Below are 18,793 nucleotides of genomic sequence, written 5' to 3'. Positions count from 1 at the left end.
ATATTTAAAAAATATCTGTTAAGCATGTTTGACATTCAATGTCAAATTATTCATTTTTATATTTTTTGGAAAAGATAATACTTAATTACTATTTTCCTATCTTAGAATTTTTCATTCTAAGTATTAGTAAGCTGAATAATATATACATAGTATTCTCTGTTTTCCGGGAAATAAAACTATTTATGATTTTAAGTTATAGTTAACATTAATTTGTTACTTATAATAATTTTGATAAATAATATTAAATGTAATATTAAATTAAATTTTTTACTATTTTTTAATGATAATGACAAAACAACTCAAAGAATCTTTGTGAAAACATATGTATAATAATGCAGGAATTTTGGCAATAATGGCTGTAATCATATGTAATAAATATAATACATCAGATTTCATTACTACAAATTCTATTATATATTTACTATTTTTATCAACAATCTTTTATGCAACATCTTTTTATTAATAAAAAATAGATGAAAATTATACTAAAATTTATTTTTAAAATGTGAACGTTTCAAGATTAATTTTTCATTGACATAAAACAAAATGTGTTTGCATTGCTTAAAAATATTAACATTAAAATATAGTTTATTAATTTAATTAACATAATCAAAATTGCTTACTACTTCCACATCTCCAAAATTACTCCAATCATATATTAATAATTCTGAATGAATACTGAAAAATAAAATTTAGATTCTTAATCATGAAGGAAATCATAATTCATAGTTAAATTTAAATAATAATAAATCCATTATTTAATATAATAATTAATTAGTCTATCTTTGAAATTCAGAAAAGTTTTCAATTATTATAATTCTAATCATTTGTTGATACAATATTTAAAAACAAAATATTATTTGCATCACCATTGCAAGCCTGGTCAAATTCAAAAGTCCCTCTTAGTGCCCACAGGGAAGGAAAAATTAAAAACTGTTTAACAAATCTCTTAAATATATTCCCCATACAGCAACCCTAACCAAAATTAACAAATAGAAACATTTATAATTGAAACAAAAATTAAACTTACGATCAAGTATATAACAAGCAATAACTCAAGAAGATTAATTCTCAGGTTGATAAAATCCTATTCATTTAAATACATTAAGATTTGCCAAATTAATGGTAAAATTATTTAACAGTTTTCAAAATTCATTTATGTTACATATTAGACAAATATCTCAATCTTGTCATAAACAAATTTTAAATAATATGTAAGTCCTCTTAATAAATTCATTAGGGGCCATCCTTAAATTAAGTAAGGGCGATTTCAGCCATTCTAGACCCTCACCCACCACCGTGTAAGAAACCGTAATACTTTCTTTGATCCCCCTTCCCTATCTTATGTAATATTTTGGCATGATTTCATAGAAAAATTTTAACAAAAAAAATTTTTTTTATGAAACCCTAAAAACCTTAGGTTCAAAATATATAATTATTAATTAGTTAATTAATACATACTATTATTTATAAAAGACTTTATGTGAACAAATTTAAAAATATGAAAATTTAATGAATTCGAATAAACAATTTATTTTAAGAACTGTATTTTTTAATTATTAACAATATTATTATGTGTTGGGTTTAGTGGGTTATACTCGGTACACACCGGTGGTTGTGTACTATGCCGGACCAGAGTCAAGGCATAGCAACCAACACAAAACTAAAATTAAATGTGTGTGTCAGTGCCTGTATTAAGGAATTTCCTAACAATATGACATGTATTCAATATAGTGGCCTTCTGTAGTGTGATGTATGTATTTCTATTCAATTGTAATGTTCCCAGGCTTTTGTGTAGTGTGTGTGGTATCACACCTGTACAGGAGAGAACAACAGGTACAATAAGCACCCTATCCATCCTCCACAGATGCCTTATTTCCTGGGCGAGTTCTGTGTACTTGCTAATTTTTTCAGTGCATGTGTTTTGTACATTGTGAGTGTTTGGAATGGCTATGTCTATAATGTATGTGATTTTATTGTGTTTGTCAATGAGTGTGATGTCTGGTCTGTTGTGGTAAATTGTTTTATCTGTGATTATGGCTCTGTCGTAATACATTTTGTGCGTGTTATTTTCCAATACTGTCTGTGGAATATACTTGTAGTATGGTTCGTGGATGTCTGCCAATTTGTGTTTCTTTGCAAGCTCTTGGTGTATTATATTTGCTACTTGATTGTGTCTATGTAAGTAATCTGTCTGTGCCAAGAGCTTGCAACCAGAAGTGATGTGTTGTATAGTTTCTGGCATGATGTGACATTTTCTGCATGTGTCATTTGTGAGTGTTGTATCTTTGAGTATGTGTTTTCTGTAGTTTTTAGTATTTATGACCTGATCCTGTATGGCAATCATGAATCCTTCCGTCTCCCCAAAGAGGCATCCCCGATCTAACCAGCTGTTTGACGCAGTTTTGTCAACAAAATCCTGGGCCAGGTCGTAAGGATGCCTGCCATGGAGAGCCTTTTGAGCCCATGATTGCTTAATGTTGTCTATGCTTTTTATATGTTGTGTCATGTCTGTATGTTGTGAGTGTAAGTTTAATGGTGTGTTATTTGAGTCTGCTAGAGTTACTGCTTTATGTAACTGTGATGTTTCTTGTTTCTTGTAGAAAAACTCTCGCAGTGACTGTATTTGTTTGTAGTGAAGGTTAACTATGTCAATCAGGCCACGTCCGCCTTCTTTACGTGGAAGGGTTAATCTTTCTGTGGCGGATTTAGGATGATGTTGTTTATGCTTAGTAAGTGTTGTTCTTGTTTTCCTTTGGAGTTGCTCGAGATCTGTGTGAGTCCAATGTATAACTCCAAAAGAGTATGTGAGTACTGGGATGACATATGTGTTTATTGCTTTAACTGTGTGTTTTGCATTTAACTGTGTTCTAAGTATAGCGTTTAACCTACTTTGGTATTCTTTAATTAATCGTTGCTTTATTTGTGTATGTTCTGTTAGTTTGGCCTGTTGGAATCCTAAGTACTTGTAGAACTCGCCCTCTTCCATGGATTCAATAACGTCTCCATTTCCAAGTGCAAAATCTTCTTTCTTCAGGATTCCTTTTTCTATGTGAAGTTTTTTGCATTTGTCTAGGCCAAACTCCATTTGTATGTCCTTAGTGTATGAATGTGTGATTTGTAGGAGTTGATGAAGTTGTTTTTGTGTGGATGCATAAAGTTTTATGTCGTCCATGTACATGAGATGTGACAGTGTAAACTGTGTTGTTTTTTCATGTCTGATATTGTAGCCATATTGCGTGTTGTTTAACATGTTGGATAATGGATTCAGGGCTAGGCAGAACCAGAGAGGACTCAAGGAATCTCCTTGAAAAATTCCTCGCCTAATGAATATTTCGTTTGTTTGTATGGAAGTGTTACTAACCCTGAGATGTAGTGTTGTTCTCCAGTGCTGCATAGTGTTTTCGAAGAATGCAATGAGTGATGGATGTATTTTGTACATGTGTAGAATATGTAGCAGCCAACTGTGTGGAACACTGTCGAATGCTTTTCTGTAGTCTATATATGCCATGTGTATGTTTCTGTGTTGTTTGTGTGCTTGCCGTAGAATGACTGAATCTATGAGTAACTGTTCTTTGCATCCCCTGTGATTTCTACGGCAACCTTTTTGTTGTTCTGTAAGAATGTCGTGTTCTTCAACATGTTTGTATATTTTGTTTGTGATACAGGATGTCAATAATTTGTAGAGTGTTGGAAGACATGTAATTGGTCTGTATTGTGTGGGGTCTGTGGTTTTGTTGTTTTTAGGTTTCATGTAGGTGATGCCCTGAGTAAGAAATTTTGGCATGTCTTGTGGATTGATGATGATGTGTGTTAGATGTTTAGCTAGTTCCTGGTGCAGTGATGTAAACTTTTTGTACCAGAAATTGTGAATGTTGTCTACACCAGGTGTCTTCCAGTTGTGTGTTCTGTTAACAGCGTAGCGAATGTCGTGTACGTTTATTTCAGCACAGGGCATAGTTGGTATGTTGTGCAAGTTTCTGTTCTCCTCCTCGATCCAGCCTGCATCAGCATTGTGTGTAACAGCATTGGACCAAAGAGAAGACCAATAAGTTGTGAGTTCTTCTTCTGTTGGTGTGCCACTGTGCTGTGTATCAGTGTTTGTTTTGGTACTGATTTGTCTGTAGAAAAGTTTTTCATTGTTTGTGAATAATTTATTTTGTTGTTTTCGTAGTGTACATGTTTTGTATCGTTTGAGTCTACGTGCTTTGGCTGCGAGTTTTTGTTTTAGTGTATCGATGTATTCTGTAATGTGTGTGTTGTGATGTTCATGTTTTGTGTGTGTTTTGATTTTCTTGAAAATGTTTTTGAGTTGTTTCTTTAATTTGGGTGTTATGTTGTTTTTAGTGTATTGTGTCAGCCTGCCTAATTGCTGTCTAATGTCATTTATTTGTGTTTCTATTCTTCTCTGCCAGGCAGGCTTATGATAGAATTGTGTTTTGTGTGTGTCTGTCTGTGAGTGTATTTTCAGTCCATGGTGTGTTACTACTGTGACTGCCCCAGCATAAACTAATGTATGAATGTCTGTAAGTGTAGAAATTGAATGAATGTAGTTTGGTAGTAAGTGAGTGTTTACATAATCTAGTGTTTTTCCTACTGCCTTTGACGTGTTGATTTTTGGTATTCGTGGTCTTTGTGTGGGATCTGTACCAGTATATTTAATGAGTGTTTCCTGAAATATAAGTGAGAGCGTATTAACTAATTCTATGTCTATGTTATCAGTGATGGATGGGGAAGTGCCTGCAGTATCATTAGTGGTACTTGTTGTGTGTGTGCTGTAATCAGTGCTTGTTGCTGGATTATCCTGACAGGTTACGTGATCTTCATTAATGTTAAATGTTTCTGTCTGTTGATGTATTTGATCAGCAACCTGTTGTTTGATAAGTTCAAGTGTTGTTTGTGGGATAAGGTTGTTGTGTATAATTGTTCGTTTTTGATCAACAACCCTTTGTTCGGTGACAGTGAGGTGAGGATATTGTTGTGTGAATCTATGGTGTAGTTGTTGTCTGTATGCTGTCATGTTTGTTTCGAGTCTTGTGATGGTGTAGTAAGTGCGGATGATAAACTCGTTCATTTCTGTTGTCCATTTCATCCGTTGGCGTGGTTTTCCAGCCTTTGTGGTCTGTGGATGCATTGCCACAGAAACACCAAGGCTAGGTTGATTCCTCACATCTGTTGAGGGCATTGCAGTAGCCATGCTTGGGCCGGCGCTGCTTTCGCCACCGGTAACCAAGGGAGACTGGAGCCTATTTTTCGAACGTGAGCCTCTGCCTAACCCACGAACGCGGACCTTGTTAACCCGGGCGACGTCCGAGCCGGTATCACACTTTGATCTGGTTACTACCATAATAATTATCTCCACAGAATGTGGGTGTGTGGTCACTCTTAGCTTCATTTCTCCCCATAGACCTTACTGGCATGGGTGTCCCTACCAGGAGCTTGTGCTCCAGCCTGCATTGCCCTATGGTTCAGTAAAATTACTGGGCTCTCCCACCACGACCAGGTGGTGACCACGGGAGAGATATTATTATTATTATTATTATTATCATCATAATATTTATTTTTGTATTAATTTTAGCAAAAGACGCAAAAAACTTTGCCAGATTGACTAGCTAGTGCACATGTAAACAGAAACATCATACAAAATAAAACAAGAGAGAATAGAGAGAAACCACATTCTGTTACCATATTGATTACATCGTGGCTAAGGCCAAGAAAATAAACTACATGCTGCTAAAATGTGCTAGGTGCATTTGGAGACTAAATAATAAAGCTTATAAAACTCTATATAATGGGGCAATACAACCAATGCTACTTTATGCGGCCTCTGGCTGTGGTCATGTAACTAGTAAAAATTCAGTAGCAAGTATAATAAATTACTCTCTCTCCAAAGCCAGTTTGCCATCAGAATTTCAAAGTGCTGCAGAACTGTTTTTACTAATGCCTCTCTGATACTAGCATAGCTCCTTCCTTTGCCACTATATATTGTAGAAAACGTTCTAAACTACTACACCAGAACTACAAATGTCAAGGCTCAACATTGGTCTCTACTTCTATCTACGCTGTTCATATACTACCACATTGCAATTACCCTACTATCTCTGATCATCATCCTGTAAACAAGGTTATTTGGTGTCATCTGCTTCCTCCATGGATAATCATGCAGACATTAATATCTACACAGATGGGTCCAAAAGCTCCCTTCTTGTCGGCTCAAGTATCTGTATCTTCCTCCAAACTGATATATTTTTCCAAAACTATGTTAGAAGGTACAGATACCTCCCACATACTTCCATCTATCAAGCTGAAGAAGATGCCGACTACCAAGCTGTGTAGTGGGCCACTTCACTACCAAACAAAACTCTGTCTATCAACATTTACAGTGATTCTCAGTCTGTCCTAAAAGCTCTATTAAATCCCAATTGCAATAGCAATAAAATCGCACATATCCAGCACCATATTAAAAATCTTGTAAATAAGATAACTTTTATATTTGTTCCTGGCCATACTGGCATACTAGGAAATGAAAAAGCCAACTCTGAGGCTAAGTCAGCTTCAAAGGACACTGATTTGGACTACACTCGCATCCCTCTCTCATGTAGCAGCCTTAAAAATTATATTCATGACAATGCTATGCAAAAGTGGTGGAATCAATAAAAGTAGTTGAGCAGTAAAACTGGTAGAATAACAAGACTTTATTTTCCTAGTGTCGAATGTAGGTTCTCATCACCACTTAGAGATTTAACATTTGCTACTGCTCAACTACTTACTGAGCGTGATAATTTTAGAAGCTACTGGCGCTGTATAACCGGGCAGAAACTGCTCCTTGCTTTTGCTCTACAGAAAACCTAGACACCATGGACCATATGATCTATGATTGTCCAATTTACGATCAAGATAGACTTATTCTGAAATTAGAAATTTTTACGCTTGGTTTCAGGTGGCCATATCCACTCGATAAGCTTGTTCAGAAACCACTGTTTGATGCTTTTTACAATTATGTTTAAAAATATGGAAGAAAAGACTATTTATAATTTATAATTTCTAGTTTTACATTTTAGTTTTCACTAAAAGCCGAATACTAATTTTATGTTTACTTTGTATCATGTATTTTGGTTTATGTATTCTTAGTGTTATACACCCATAGGAGTGATGCACTTATTCTAATAAAAACAAGAGAGAGAAACCACCACACAGCCTTTCTCCCATGACATAATTTGTGTAGAGCATAAATCAGCTAGCGTTATTACTCTATCACATCACACAAGACAATGAGCGTTCTTAATAGAAACCGCCAAATTAAAGCCAAATTCAAAACGCCACCACTCAATGAGATCAAAAAATAAAAATAAGAATATTACGTAAGACAAGATCTATAACCCCCTTACCCAAGTAAGAAATCGTGAGAAATCCTTGACTCCCACCCACCTCAAAATACCTTACGTAATTTATGGACAGCCCCTTAAAGAAAATATTTTAAAAATTTAAATAAAAGAACATTAAGAGTACATTGTTAGAAGAAATGTATTAAAATTAGTGAAATATTAAATACATCATGTTAATATAAAAATATATTATAAAATGACAAAACATAATTATCTAATTATCTTTTATATCTTAATTAATGTATATGAACAATGTAAATTTAATATTGTGAAATTCCATATATTTCTACAGATTATTTTTATAATTATTTCAAATGAAAAAGTTTATTTAAATCTACCATACATTCATTCTTAAAGTTATAATGATAATTGATAAAAGTATGTTTTATTAAAGTATGAATTAATTACATTTTCTTTCTTTATTTGTAATTATAGCTTATCTAAATTATGTAAGTAAGTAATGAATCTTTAAAAAATGGAGAATTTACAGGATTTCAAGATAGAATAGTGATTCTTGGTAGTTAATTAACAATAAAAATGTCTTTAATCAATATATATTATAAAGATAAGTGTACAATGTGCGTGCTGCTAAAACTCAAAAAACAAGTCTCGGTACAATCAAAGGAGGTATATGGTGTGGTAGCCCTCTATCTCCCATCCATGATTCTTGTTTTTACCTGAAGGGCGTGCTGTTGAAGATATAAGGGCTGGAAGTTTCGCCCTCTAGAAATTTCTAGAACAGTCCAGAACATTCAAGAGTATTCAAGAGCATTCTACAACATTCCAGAATGTTCTGGAACATCTCGGAACATCCCAGACCATTGTGGAACATTCCAGAACACTCTCGAATGTTGTGGAATGTTCTGGAACATTGTGGACCATTCAAAGCCTTTTTTGTATGGGTGGGACTACCCATTGGTGGGGGTATATAAAGCAAGATCTGTCGTAGGTTTGAATGCCAGTTTCTTATTGGTGACAAAGGGAAGAACCAAAAAAGAAGTGAAAATTCCAAAGTAGTGCAGTGAGTGAATAAAAACAAACAGTGAAGTGTGAGTAGTCAAAGTGATACAGTGACTGAATATAAATCGAAAATAAAGTGAAGTGTAAATCCAAATTTATCCAAACGTTGTTCACAACTATACCAATCCGGAGTGGCTATTTCAAAGGGCAATTTTGGCAACTAAAAATAATACTGTCGACGATATCATCTTTAATATTCAAAAGAAAATTCCCGGTGAGGAGAGAATATACAAATCAATCAACACGATGGTAAACGTTGAAGACAGTGTCAACTTCCCTACAGAATTTTTGAACTGTTTGCAAGTACCAGGAATGCCATTACACTGCCTTTGACTGAAAATTGGATCTCCGATCATACTACTCAGAAATCTTAACTCACCAAAATTATGTAATGGAACAAGGATGATCATCAAACAGCTATCGAATAACATCATCAAAGCCAAACTTATGACTGGAAAGGACGAAGGGGACACAGTATTTATCCCCAGAATACCACTGATCTCTACTGAACTGCCATTCCAATTTAAAAGACTGCAATTTCCAATCAAATTAGCCTATAGTTTTACAATTAACAAAGCGCAAGGGCATTGCGCTTTGTTAATTGTAAAACTATAGGCTTTGTTAAAACATTGCGGCATCAACCTCAAAGACTCCTGCTTCTCTCAAGGTCAACTATACATAGCTTGCTCTTGAATAAGAAATTTGAAAAATTTGTACCTATATACCCCGGATAACAAAATAAAAATGTTGTTTATAAACAAGTATTGCAAATAGTTAGAATATGTTTTAAATAAAATTTTTTTACCTCTTATATTTTAAAGTTTATCATTTTTTCCAACTACCACACAATCTCATATCAACTACCTGAGCGAAGCCAGGTACCCCAGCTAGTTGTATATACAGTTAACAGCTGTGCTAAATGAGTCAACTTACTATATTTCACATAGTAAGTTGACTCATTTAGCTTTGGTATGTGTTGATTTTTGTATGCCAAAATTTAAATTTAATTCATAGTACAAAATAGAAAGTGTATGCAAAATAATATTAAAAAAGAAACAAAAAAGTTGTAGTTGTATTTAAAAATTTTTAACAAATACCTGATAAATTCCAAATGAAATTTATATTAAAATAAAAAATATATCATTTGTTTTTATCTTGCACCACTTCAGAAACTAAATAACATTTTTATTGATTCATTTAATCTTTTCTTAAATATTAATTAACTAGCAGATAAGCGTGGCATTGCTCGGGTAAAAAAATAACAACAGCAACAATTAAGATTATTAGATTATTTTGTACTTCTAACCTTTCTATTATTTTATATTATAGTATTTGATTTATACTTACAAAGGTTATATTACATAAAAGTTTATCATACCAACTGCCAATCTAACACAATTTAAAAATTATTTAAAATGTGCACAGCAGAGGAATAAAGAATTTTTAAAATGTATTAAATTGGTCACTTGGTGTGATAAATCTTTACATAAGATAAACTTTCTTGTCATATAAATCAAATACTATAATATAACAAACATTAAAAAACAAAACCCATATAAAGAGTTTGGTTATTTTAGCCTACCATTGTCATGTTTATTGTGATACTCGGATGGTACGAAATGGCACAATTTCATTGGTCAAGTAGACAACAATTAAAAACGTATCTTAACTTTTTCAGATATCAAAATATTTTCTAATATTAACCCTAAGAAATGGTACCATTCACAGCCAAATATTAAACGGTAATCTGCCAATGAGTCAAATTTTGCAAAAAACAACAAAATATTTAAACTCTGCACCCTCAAAATCCACTTAAAACATATTTTGTGCAGGATGGTAACCTTATATTATGGTTACCAGCCTGCACAAAATGTTTTTAAAAAATAATTTTCCTATTCGAATGCTACCACACCACTAGTCCAATAGAAAGAACTGTTGCAAAATGGAATTGAAGTAAATTCGACCAAACATAGTCATTCGCCTCCTCCTGGGAGAGAGGATGGTTAATGATGACTAATTAATACTGGTAATTACTAATAATTAATAATTGAAATTGATCATGTTGGATAGTTTGTAATGGCCCCACATGTAATCGAAGTCGCTAACCTTAACGTCTTAAAGATTTCATATGACTTATTTAAATAAAAAAATCTTGTAAAAATGCTAGAATAATTGCTTTTATGTGATAATGAAGTGTTTAAATTTTGGCAACAGATTGTATGAACTATGTGGGAAGTATGTTCTCGTAAATACTGCATTTATACAAAAATTATTGAACTGCAATTTGAAAAAATTGTAGACCTATAAATTCCCACTATCATCTATTTGCTTCTGTCCTTCCTTAATCTCAACAATGGAGTTAGGTAGATGAAAGTTAAAACTAGACATGAAAATCATAAGAGAAAGAAAACCAGATTAACCATATATGAACTTCCAATTTGTACCACAAGTCACATTATTTCAATTCAAAAATTTTCCTCTGAGCAGAGTTAGATACATAACCAGCACAACTCAATTACTTACAGGAAAAATATGACATACAGGGACAAAACATTACTACATTCTGTGCAGACAAGTACGATGTGCTACCTGTTACAGTAAAGGCATAATGGCACATCTATTTCATGCTATATCATTGTCACAGTAATTCAGTGAATCTTATAATATAATCAAGATGGGTTAATAATAATAGTAATAAGCACAAAGCCCAAACAGTTAGGAGTTGAAAGTTGAAATTTGGTACACAGTTAGGGTATGTCATGAGAACGTACACTAAGAAAGGATTTTTCGAAATTCCCACCTGCAGGGGAGAGGGACAAAATTAAGGCTTACCATGAAGAACTTGGCTTCTACTGTACTATTTTAAATGCCTTTTTTGCATTCATGCAGAAAATCAAACCTATTTTTTGACCCTTCTAAAAATTCTCAACAATATTTAGTGTTCCATCGTATATAAAGTTGACACAGGGAGCGCCTGCACATAAGTTTGCTTTATTCTAACTCTTCGCCTTAATGTACAATTTTATGTTTAAATTTATATTTATGAATGATTCTGGAAGATCCAGCTTATTTTGCCAATTTAGTAAACCTGAAGAAGAACCCAGAAAGAGTTACAAAAACGTTTATTATTCATTACTTAGTGGCACTATGCACCAGTTAGTGGTTGCAGTGAGTCTTAATTATCATTATCCTGGTGTGGTAAGCAGAAATGTAAAAATTTTCTAATTAGTCTTGGAAGAGTGGGACCTAATTCTTGCATACAGTAAAAAACGAGTAAGATTGGCTATAATCTAATAATCTTAATCTTTGCTATCGTTACTTTTTGTCCAGGTAATGCTGGGCTCATCTGCTAGTATACTATATATTTTTTTAAATTATATTTAGTTTATTATTTTGTTAAATTTTTTTCCAATATATGGTACTACATGTAAAGCCAGCAATCGAATGTAGACAGAAATTAATTGATATATAGAAATCCAATCAATAATTTGGGGTGGGATGTACTGTACAACATGATCTAAGTTAAGAGTATTTATTTGAATGTAACTGCTGAATTTCATAGCAATTGGTCAAACAGCCTAGGAGTGTATAGTAAACAAACAAACAAATATCCTCATTTACATATATATATATATAGATGATTAAATATTGTATAATTTTTTCATGTAAATATAGCAAAATCAATATAAAATCACAAAGTCAAAACTAAAACAACTTACTTTTTAATATTATAAGCTACTTCATGTACACATATATATATTTATTCTTCTAACCCTTTGGGGACTAAGAGTGTCTTTTTCTGCCTACCAGCTTACAATGAGGGCAGCCAGATGATGAGGGACAGGGCTAACATATCAGACCAATCCTCAAAAAATTTGAGGTTTTTCAACCTGCCTAGATTCAAACCTAAGTTTCCCAGAGTGATAGGCTGACTCGTTAACTGTCTCAGCCATCTGGATGGCATGTTAGATATATTAAAGAATCACACAAAGTGCTAATATTTTCTTAAAAATTGAATACAGTAGAGCATCATTTATCCAAAAGCCAGTTATCCGAAACATCAGTTAACAGAAAGCATTCCAGTCGGCAAATTTTCGCTAGTGCTGTGATGCTACAATCTTTGGCTATATCTTGGGCTACTCCAATACTTTTTTTGTTGGTGTGTGTGTTTTAGTTGGCAGCACTGGCAGTTTTGTGTGGTGTTTTTCTGAGGACTGTGTGTCGTGCTGAATCAAACGTTTTTGATACTAGATCAACTTTAAAGTATATATTTTTTGGTTTTTATATTTTTCAATATATTTATTTTGTTTGTAAAAAATAAAGAAATAATTTTTAACGATACAATAGCCACGATTATTATTTTAAAAAGTTTACATTAGGCTTAACATCGATGAAAATTCAATGGGAAGCAACATGCAACAGAGAAAAATTTCAACATGGGATAGATTAATAATTTTTTTGTACGTAGTCGGTTATCCAAAAAATAAGTTATCCGAACAACCTCAGTCCCCAATTGATTTGGATAAACGATGCTCTACTGTATACATAATCATCAATAAAATAAAATTTTTTGATGAAACTACTAATATAATGTACAAATTGCTTTCTTAAAATTTTTTACTATGCACAAAACTGTTACCAGAAAATGACAGTTATTAGATCAATATGAAATTATACTCTGTTTCTGCCTCCATAATCTATTAAAAACATATCATCATCACATATAGAAGTCCCTTCTTTATTTCTCTGTACTAAATCTTTTTTGAGCTGTCCAGCTCATCATCAGATACAATAAATTCTATCATTGGAATACTTAAAGTTCATTAGACTTTAATTTGAAAAGATTCTTGAAAAATTAAAAGTCTAATGGACTTTTAAGTATTCAAATGATAGAATTCATTGTATCTGATGATGAGCTGGATAGCTCAAATTTAGTACAGAAAAATAAGAAAGGGACCTCTATATATCATAGCATTCTGGTTTTGTGTTTTCAATATAAAACTGTTTTTGTATTACTATTAGTTTTATTCCAAAGAAATTTAAAAAATCATCATACGTGAACTAAATTTGTCATGCATTTCTGTAATTCATATAATTTTTTAAGTTACTCAATATAAAAACACAGTATGAACTTTCACATTTTTGTTAAACATAGAAATTTAAACTTCTTTGATACACAGTCGATTCTGTTTAATTGGGCCACCAGTTAATCGGGGCAGCTGCTGTATTGGGCCAAATCTCAAAGAATGGAAACCAAACTAATAAATTAATACATAATTTGATCGTTTAATTGGGACAACTTTTCACTTAATTGGGACAGTAGCAGAAAAAGAATTTAGCAATTTTTACTGCCCATGATCTAGGTTGGACCAGATTATCCCCTTAAAAGCAAAAGGACAAAGATCCCTGGACAATTTTTCGAGCTCTCTTGACTGAGTTGGAAGACAGTTAGAGTTCCCTTGAAAGATATCTTCCAAGGGAACTCTAACTGTCTTCCAACTCAAATATTGTTTGTATGATTACATCTAGATTTGGACAGAGCCATCCGATAGTTGAGATCAGCATCCAGAGCTTGTGAATTCTACAGATCCTTCTGCCAAAGTGGCCCATCTCCAAGTAAAGGAAACTGTGCTCAAAGAAAGACCGTAAGGTGACTTTTGGACGAATCCTTTCCTTTCTCCCTTTTTACTTAGAATATGTTCTAACTAAAAAGGGAGAAAGGAAAAATCATTCAATCAGGAACAAATTGAACAGTCAACACTTGTGTACATCACTACTAATACTGTATTTGGCAACACTAGCATGTTGCAAATCAGTTATCTATAGTCGTGAATCTGGCAAATTTATAGTACAAATATTTTCTGTATTTTGGTTTAATAAAGCATTAAAATAGATACCTAATTATTATTTTTTACCTACTTGTTTATTTACCTATGTACTAGATATTTTATTTTAGAATTTATTATTAATTTGTTTAATTGGGGCAACTGCTTACTTGGGCTAAAATGGATTAGTCCCAACGTGTCCCAATTAAGCGGAATTGACTGTTGACTGTATATGTATATAATAAAATAAACTTTCAGAGATTTATAATTACCTGAAATCCTTTAAAAATGTATGTTTGTAATAATCTTCCATGGTACTTAAGTATTCATTTGTAAGAACCTTAGAGTTAACTTCATATGGCTTTATAATAAGAAATAAAATAATGATATAAGAAAATAATCCACAAATTATTATTACTATACAATATACAAACTATTGGGTTGTTCGGAAAGTAATTTCATTTTTTTCCATGGGGAAAAAACAATATTTTTATAATAAATAAATATTTTGTTGAATAATTTATCGACCATTTTGGTCAAATATTTGTTGTCATCGTTTCTGGTAGTAGCATGATTTCACATTCATAAAAGTTTTGATCATTGCTTACAAAAAACTGATCCAAGTGATTTTTGACATTGTCATTTCAAGTAAATGTCTTAGTTAAAAAAAATTTGTATAGACCGGAACAAGTAATAATTCAAGTGTGCTCGATCTGGCGAATATGGTTGGTGCGATAGCACGTCCCATCTAAGTTATAACAGTTTCTGACGAGTTACCAAACTTGTGTGAAATTTGACATTATCATGGTAAAACACTACACCTGTTTTGTTGATCAATTCTGGCCACCTTTTCTGTTTGATGATATTACTCGATTTGTTTACTCGATGGCAGTACACTTTCTAATCAATTGTTAAATTGTCTGGTTTTGTTAAAAGCTCCAAAAAAAAAAAACATTTCCTTAAAATCCTACCAAAGAGAGCAACTCTCTAAGAACATGTGGAACTCATATATCAAGCTTTGAAATGAAACTAATTTGTTTCAAGTAATCATAAACGGTTCAATTTGACTAATTTAATCTCTTAGTGATTTCACGTGTTGTTATTCGGCAGTTTGCTTCAATCAGTACCTTTTATTTTGTTTTCATTGGCTTCAAGTGGTCATCCAGAATGTGGTGTATCTTCAATATTGAAATTGCCAGAACAAAATTTTGTAAACCAGTTTTCGCACTGTCGTTCTGTCAATACATCTTCCCCATACATGTCACACAATTTTTTTCTCGCTTGAACAGTATTCTTACCTTTTCGGTAATAAAAGAGCAAAATATGCCGAAAATGCTGCTTTCGATCTTCCATATTTGATGGGACACAAAAAATAAACAATTGCACAAAATCAAACAAAATTTTTTTACAAATAAGCCTTAAAATGCTAGCTGTCAAAATATATAATGATAATATGGTTTAGAATAAAAATGGCAGGGAAAATACGACTAATCTGTCTAGTGGTAAAAAAACGAAATTACTTTCTGAACAACCTAATAGAATATCTGACATATAAATATATTTAAATATTCTAAAATTAAATATGCAAAACACATACAGACAGAATAATTTCTAAAAATTTAATTTTATGCAAATTTGAAATTCCAATAGCATTTGGGGCATTATTAAGAAATTTTTCTTTAAATTTGCTGCATTTGTATTTAACAAATTGTTGATGTTGCAAAATTACATTTTCTACAGAATCTCACTAATCCAAATCCCTGCAGTCTGAAATAGTGATCCACTGATAAACATTTTGGCTGATTAATGATTAATGAATTAATTATATTTACTGTATAACTCCATCATGCAATTTCTAGGGAAAACATGCCAGTTTCAAGTCTGGAAAAAGGAAGAGGGTTTGTTAGATGAGTGTTGATGCACTAACTATAAAACAACAGCACGAATGAAATCTGATGTCAATACAATCAAAAGATAAAAGATGCCAGCTCAGACATCACCTGGATAAACAAGGTCCGTGACACCAACCAAGCAATCGGGGTTGGGTTGAAAAATTGGCTACCGAAAGAAAGAAAAGAAAGTTTCACCCAGCAACATGAGTCCTTTCAGTAGGAACTTGGAATGTCAGAACGTTATGGTCACCTGGAACACTAGAGCTTCTTTGGAAGGAAATGGAGAGATATCAATGCTACATATTAGGCTTAGCAGAGATGCGCTGGACAGCATCGGGAGAACTGAATGATGGGGAAGTCATCTGGTTGGGAAATGACACAAGGCATGAAGCTGGTGTTGGATTTCTGCTTAGTAAAAGAGCACGAGCAGCATTGTTAGGATACAATCCAGTTAGTGCAGGATTGATTATGGCACGATTTGGAGCAAAGCCATTTAATATATCAGTAATCCAGGTATATGCATCTACCTCAGATAGTAGTGAAGAAGAGATTAAACTTTATAATCTAAGCATGATAATAGAGAAAACACCGCGGAGAGATGTGATCATCATTGGAGGTGACTGGAATGCTAAGATTGGAAATAATAATGAAGGTTGGGAAAGAGTAATGGACAACTATGGATATGGAGCAAGGAATGAACGAGGGGAAAGACTGCTTGAATTTGCCGTATATCAAGATTTAATGATATGCAACACCAAATTCCAGCAAAAGAACTGTAGAAAATGGACATGGAGATCAAGTGATGTAACAACATGAAAAATGATTGATCCAAAGGAGATGGTCAACATAAGTTCAACAGTATTGAACCTTTCAGAGAGCTGACATAGATTCTGATCACAGCTTAGTCATTGCAAACATAAACATAAAACTGAAGAGGAAAGTTAATGCACATTTCCAAAAGAAAAGAGATATTTCAAAGCTAAAAGATGAGAAAATAGGGAGCATATATAGAAATACACTTGAGAAGAAGATAAAAACCGTAGACAGGATGGAAGAGCTAGACACAAGAGTGGAAGAAATAAGAGAAGCAATTGAGCAGACCCTACCAGAAGAAGAAAAAATCAACAATAAATGGATCACACAAGAGACGCTAAAGCTTGTCCAAGATAAAAGAGCTCTTATAAACTTCGGCTGCAAGATAAGGTGTGTTAGTAAGTTTTTTGATATTATAATATGCAGTCTCAAACGATTTGCTCTTAGGCTTAGAAGAGACATTTCTGAAGAGCTGGAAAAACAGTATAAAGTAAAGTGCAATGAAGTGAAAAAAGCAGTTAGAATGGATAAAGCAAAATGGCTAGAGGATCAGTGTAGAAACATAGAAAAATATTATGGAGAATGCAAGACTAGAGAAGTATATAAGATGATCAGAAATGTCAACCAGAAATGGAAATCAAAGCAAATGTCAATCAAAGATGAGAAGGGAGAAGTTTTAGTGGACAGAGTGGAAGTCCTAGAGGTGGACAAGTTATTGTTCTAAACTATACAAGGAAATGTTAGATACAAATATATTAGAAAATCTAGTAGATGAATTAAGGAATTGCCACCAAGTGTTGAAAAGGAGAATGATATTATGAGGGACAAAGTTGAAAGGGTAGTGAAACGGTTAAAAGACAATAAGAGTCCCAGACATGACAAAATCACAGGAGAAATGATTAAGCATGGAGGAGAAGGCTTAATTGACAAGATACACCAAGTGTGCAATGAGGTATGGAAACAAGGAAAGATAACTAAAGAATGGGCAAAATCAGTATTGGTGACAATACATAAGAAAGACAGCGTGTAAGGGTGCAAAAATTATAGAGCAATTGCCCTAACAAGCCACATAAGAAAAATTTTGTTGATGAACTTAAAGGAGAGACTAAGTAGTTTGATGGAAGAACATTTAGCAGATGAACAGGCAGATTTCAAGAAAGACAGAAGTACAATGCAGCAGATAGTAACATTACATCTATTAGTTGAAAAGACAAAAAGAAAGCAGAAAAACATCTATTCCTGCTTTGTGGACTTTCAGAAGGCATTTGACAGTATAGACCAAAAAGCCATCTTGGCAGTGCTAAAATCTTATGGAGTGGATCGTAAAGTATTAAACCTGCTAAGTTATATTAATGATAATGCAGCAGCAGCTCTGAGATTGCATGGGGAGCTAGGAAACTGGTTCAAACCAAAAAGAGGCACCAGACAGGGAAATCCTATATCCCCAATTATCTTCATAAGTCTCTAAAAAAGAGTCATGAATAAGATGACGCAAGAGATGCAGAGAGCATCAGTTCAAGCTGTAAAATTCAATAACCTGAGATTTGCAGATGACATAGTTATCATTGAAGAAAGTGAAGAACAACTAGAGAAAACATTACATCTGCTTAATGAAGAAGAAAAAAGATATGGACTGATTAACAATAGCGAAAAAACTAAGACAATGATATTTGGTGATAACAACATAACAAGAAACATCTTAGTCATCTACTAAAATGTTTCTCATCTAGTAAAACAATGAGAAAAATAATTCCAATGTTTTTCTCATCTAGAAAAACATTGAAAATGTAGAAAGCTTTACATATTTAGGAAGGAAACTAACCTATAATCTGGCTTGCAAAAAAAAAAAAAAAAAAAA

The 18,793-nt window shown here is 33.0% G+C and overlaps 1 protein-coding gene across 2 annotated transcripts in view; it reads right to left on the bottom strand.

The window, feature by feature from the left end:
- LOC111621429 (NADH dehydrogenase [ubiquinone] 1 alpha subcomplex subunit 10, mitochondrial-like) overlaps window positions 1-18,793 on the bottom strand; it is a 63,257-nt gene that overhangs the window by 34,799 nt on the left and 9,665 nt on the right. Inside the window, exons 4-5 of one of the 2 annotated variants that reach the window (XM_023363576.1) lie at window positions 14,503-14,591; window positions 624-678 (exon numbers count right to left, since the gene is read on the bottom strand). In XM_023363576.1, coding sequence (XP_023219344.1) covers window positions 624-678; window positions 14,503-14,591 — 144 coding nt within the window. The remainder of the gene's footprint in view (window positions 1-623; window positions 679-14,502; window positions 14,592-18,793) is intronic. The other variant, XM_023363583.1, reaches the window with a different exon arrangement.

Source organism: Centruroides sculpturatus, unplaced genomic scaffold (assembly GCF_000671375.1).
Source record: "Centruroides sculpturatus isolate CEXI.00-Female unplaced genomic scaffold, Cexi_2.0 scaffold45, whole genome shotgun sequence".
Lineage (NCBI taxonomy): Eukaryota > Metazoa > Arthropoda > Arachnida > Scorpiones > Buthidae > Centruroides > Centruroides sculpturatus.
Note: the sequence above shows the minus strand (reverse complement) of the source record. Positions and strands in the feature narration are given on the sequence as shown.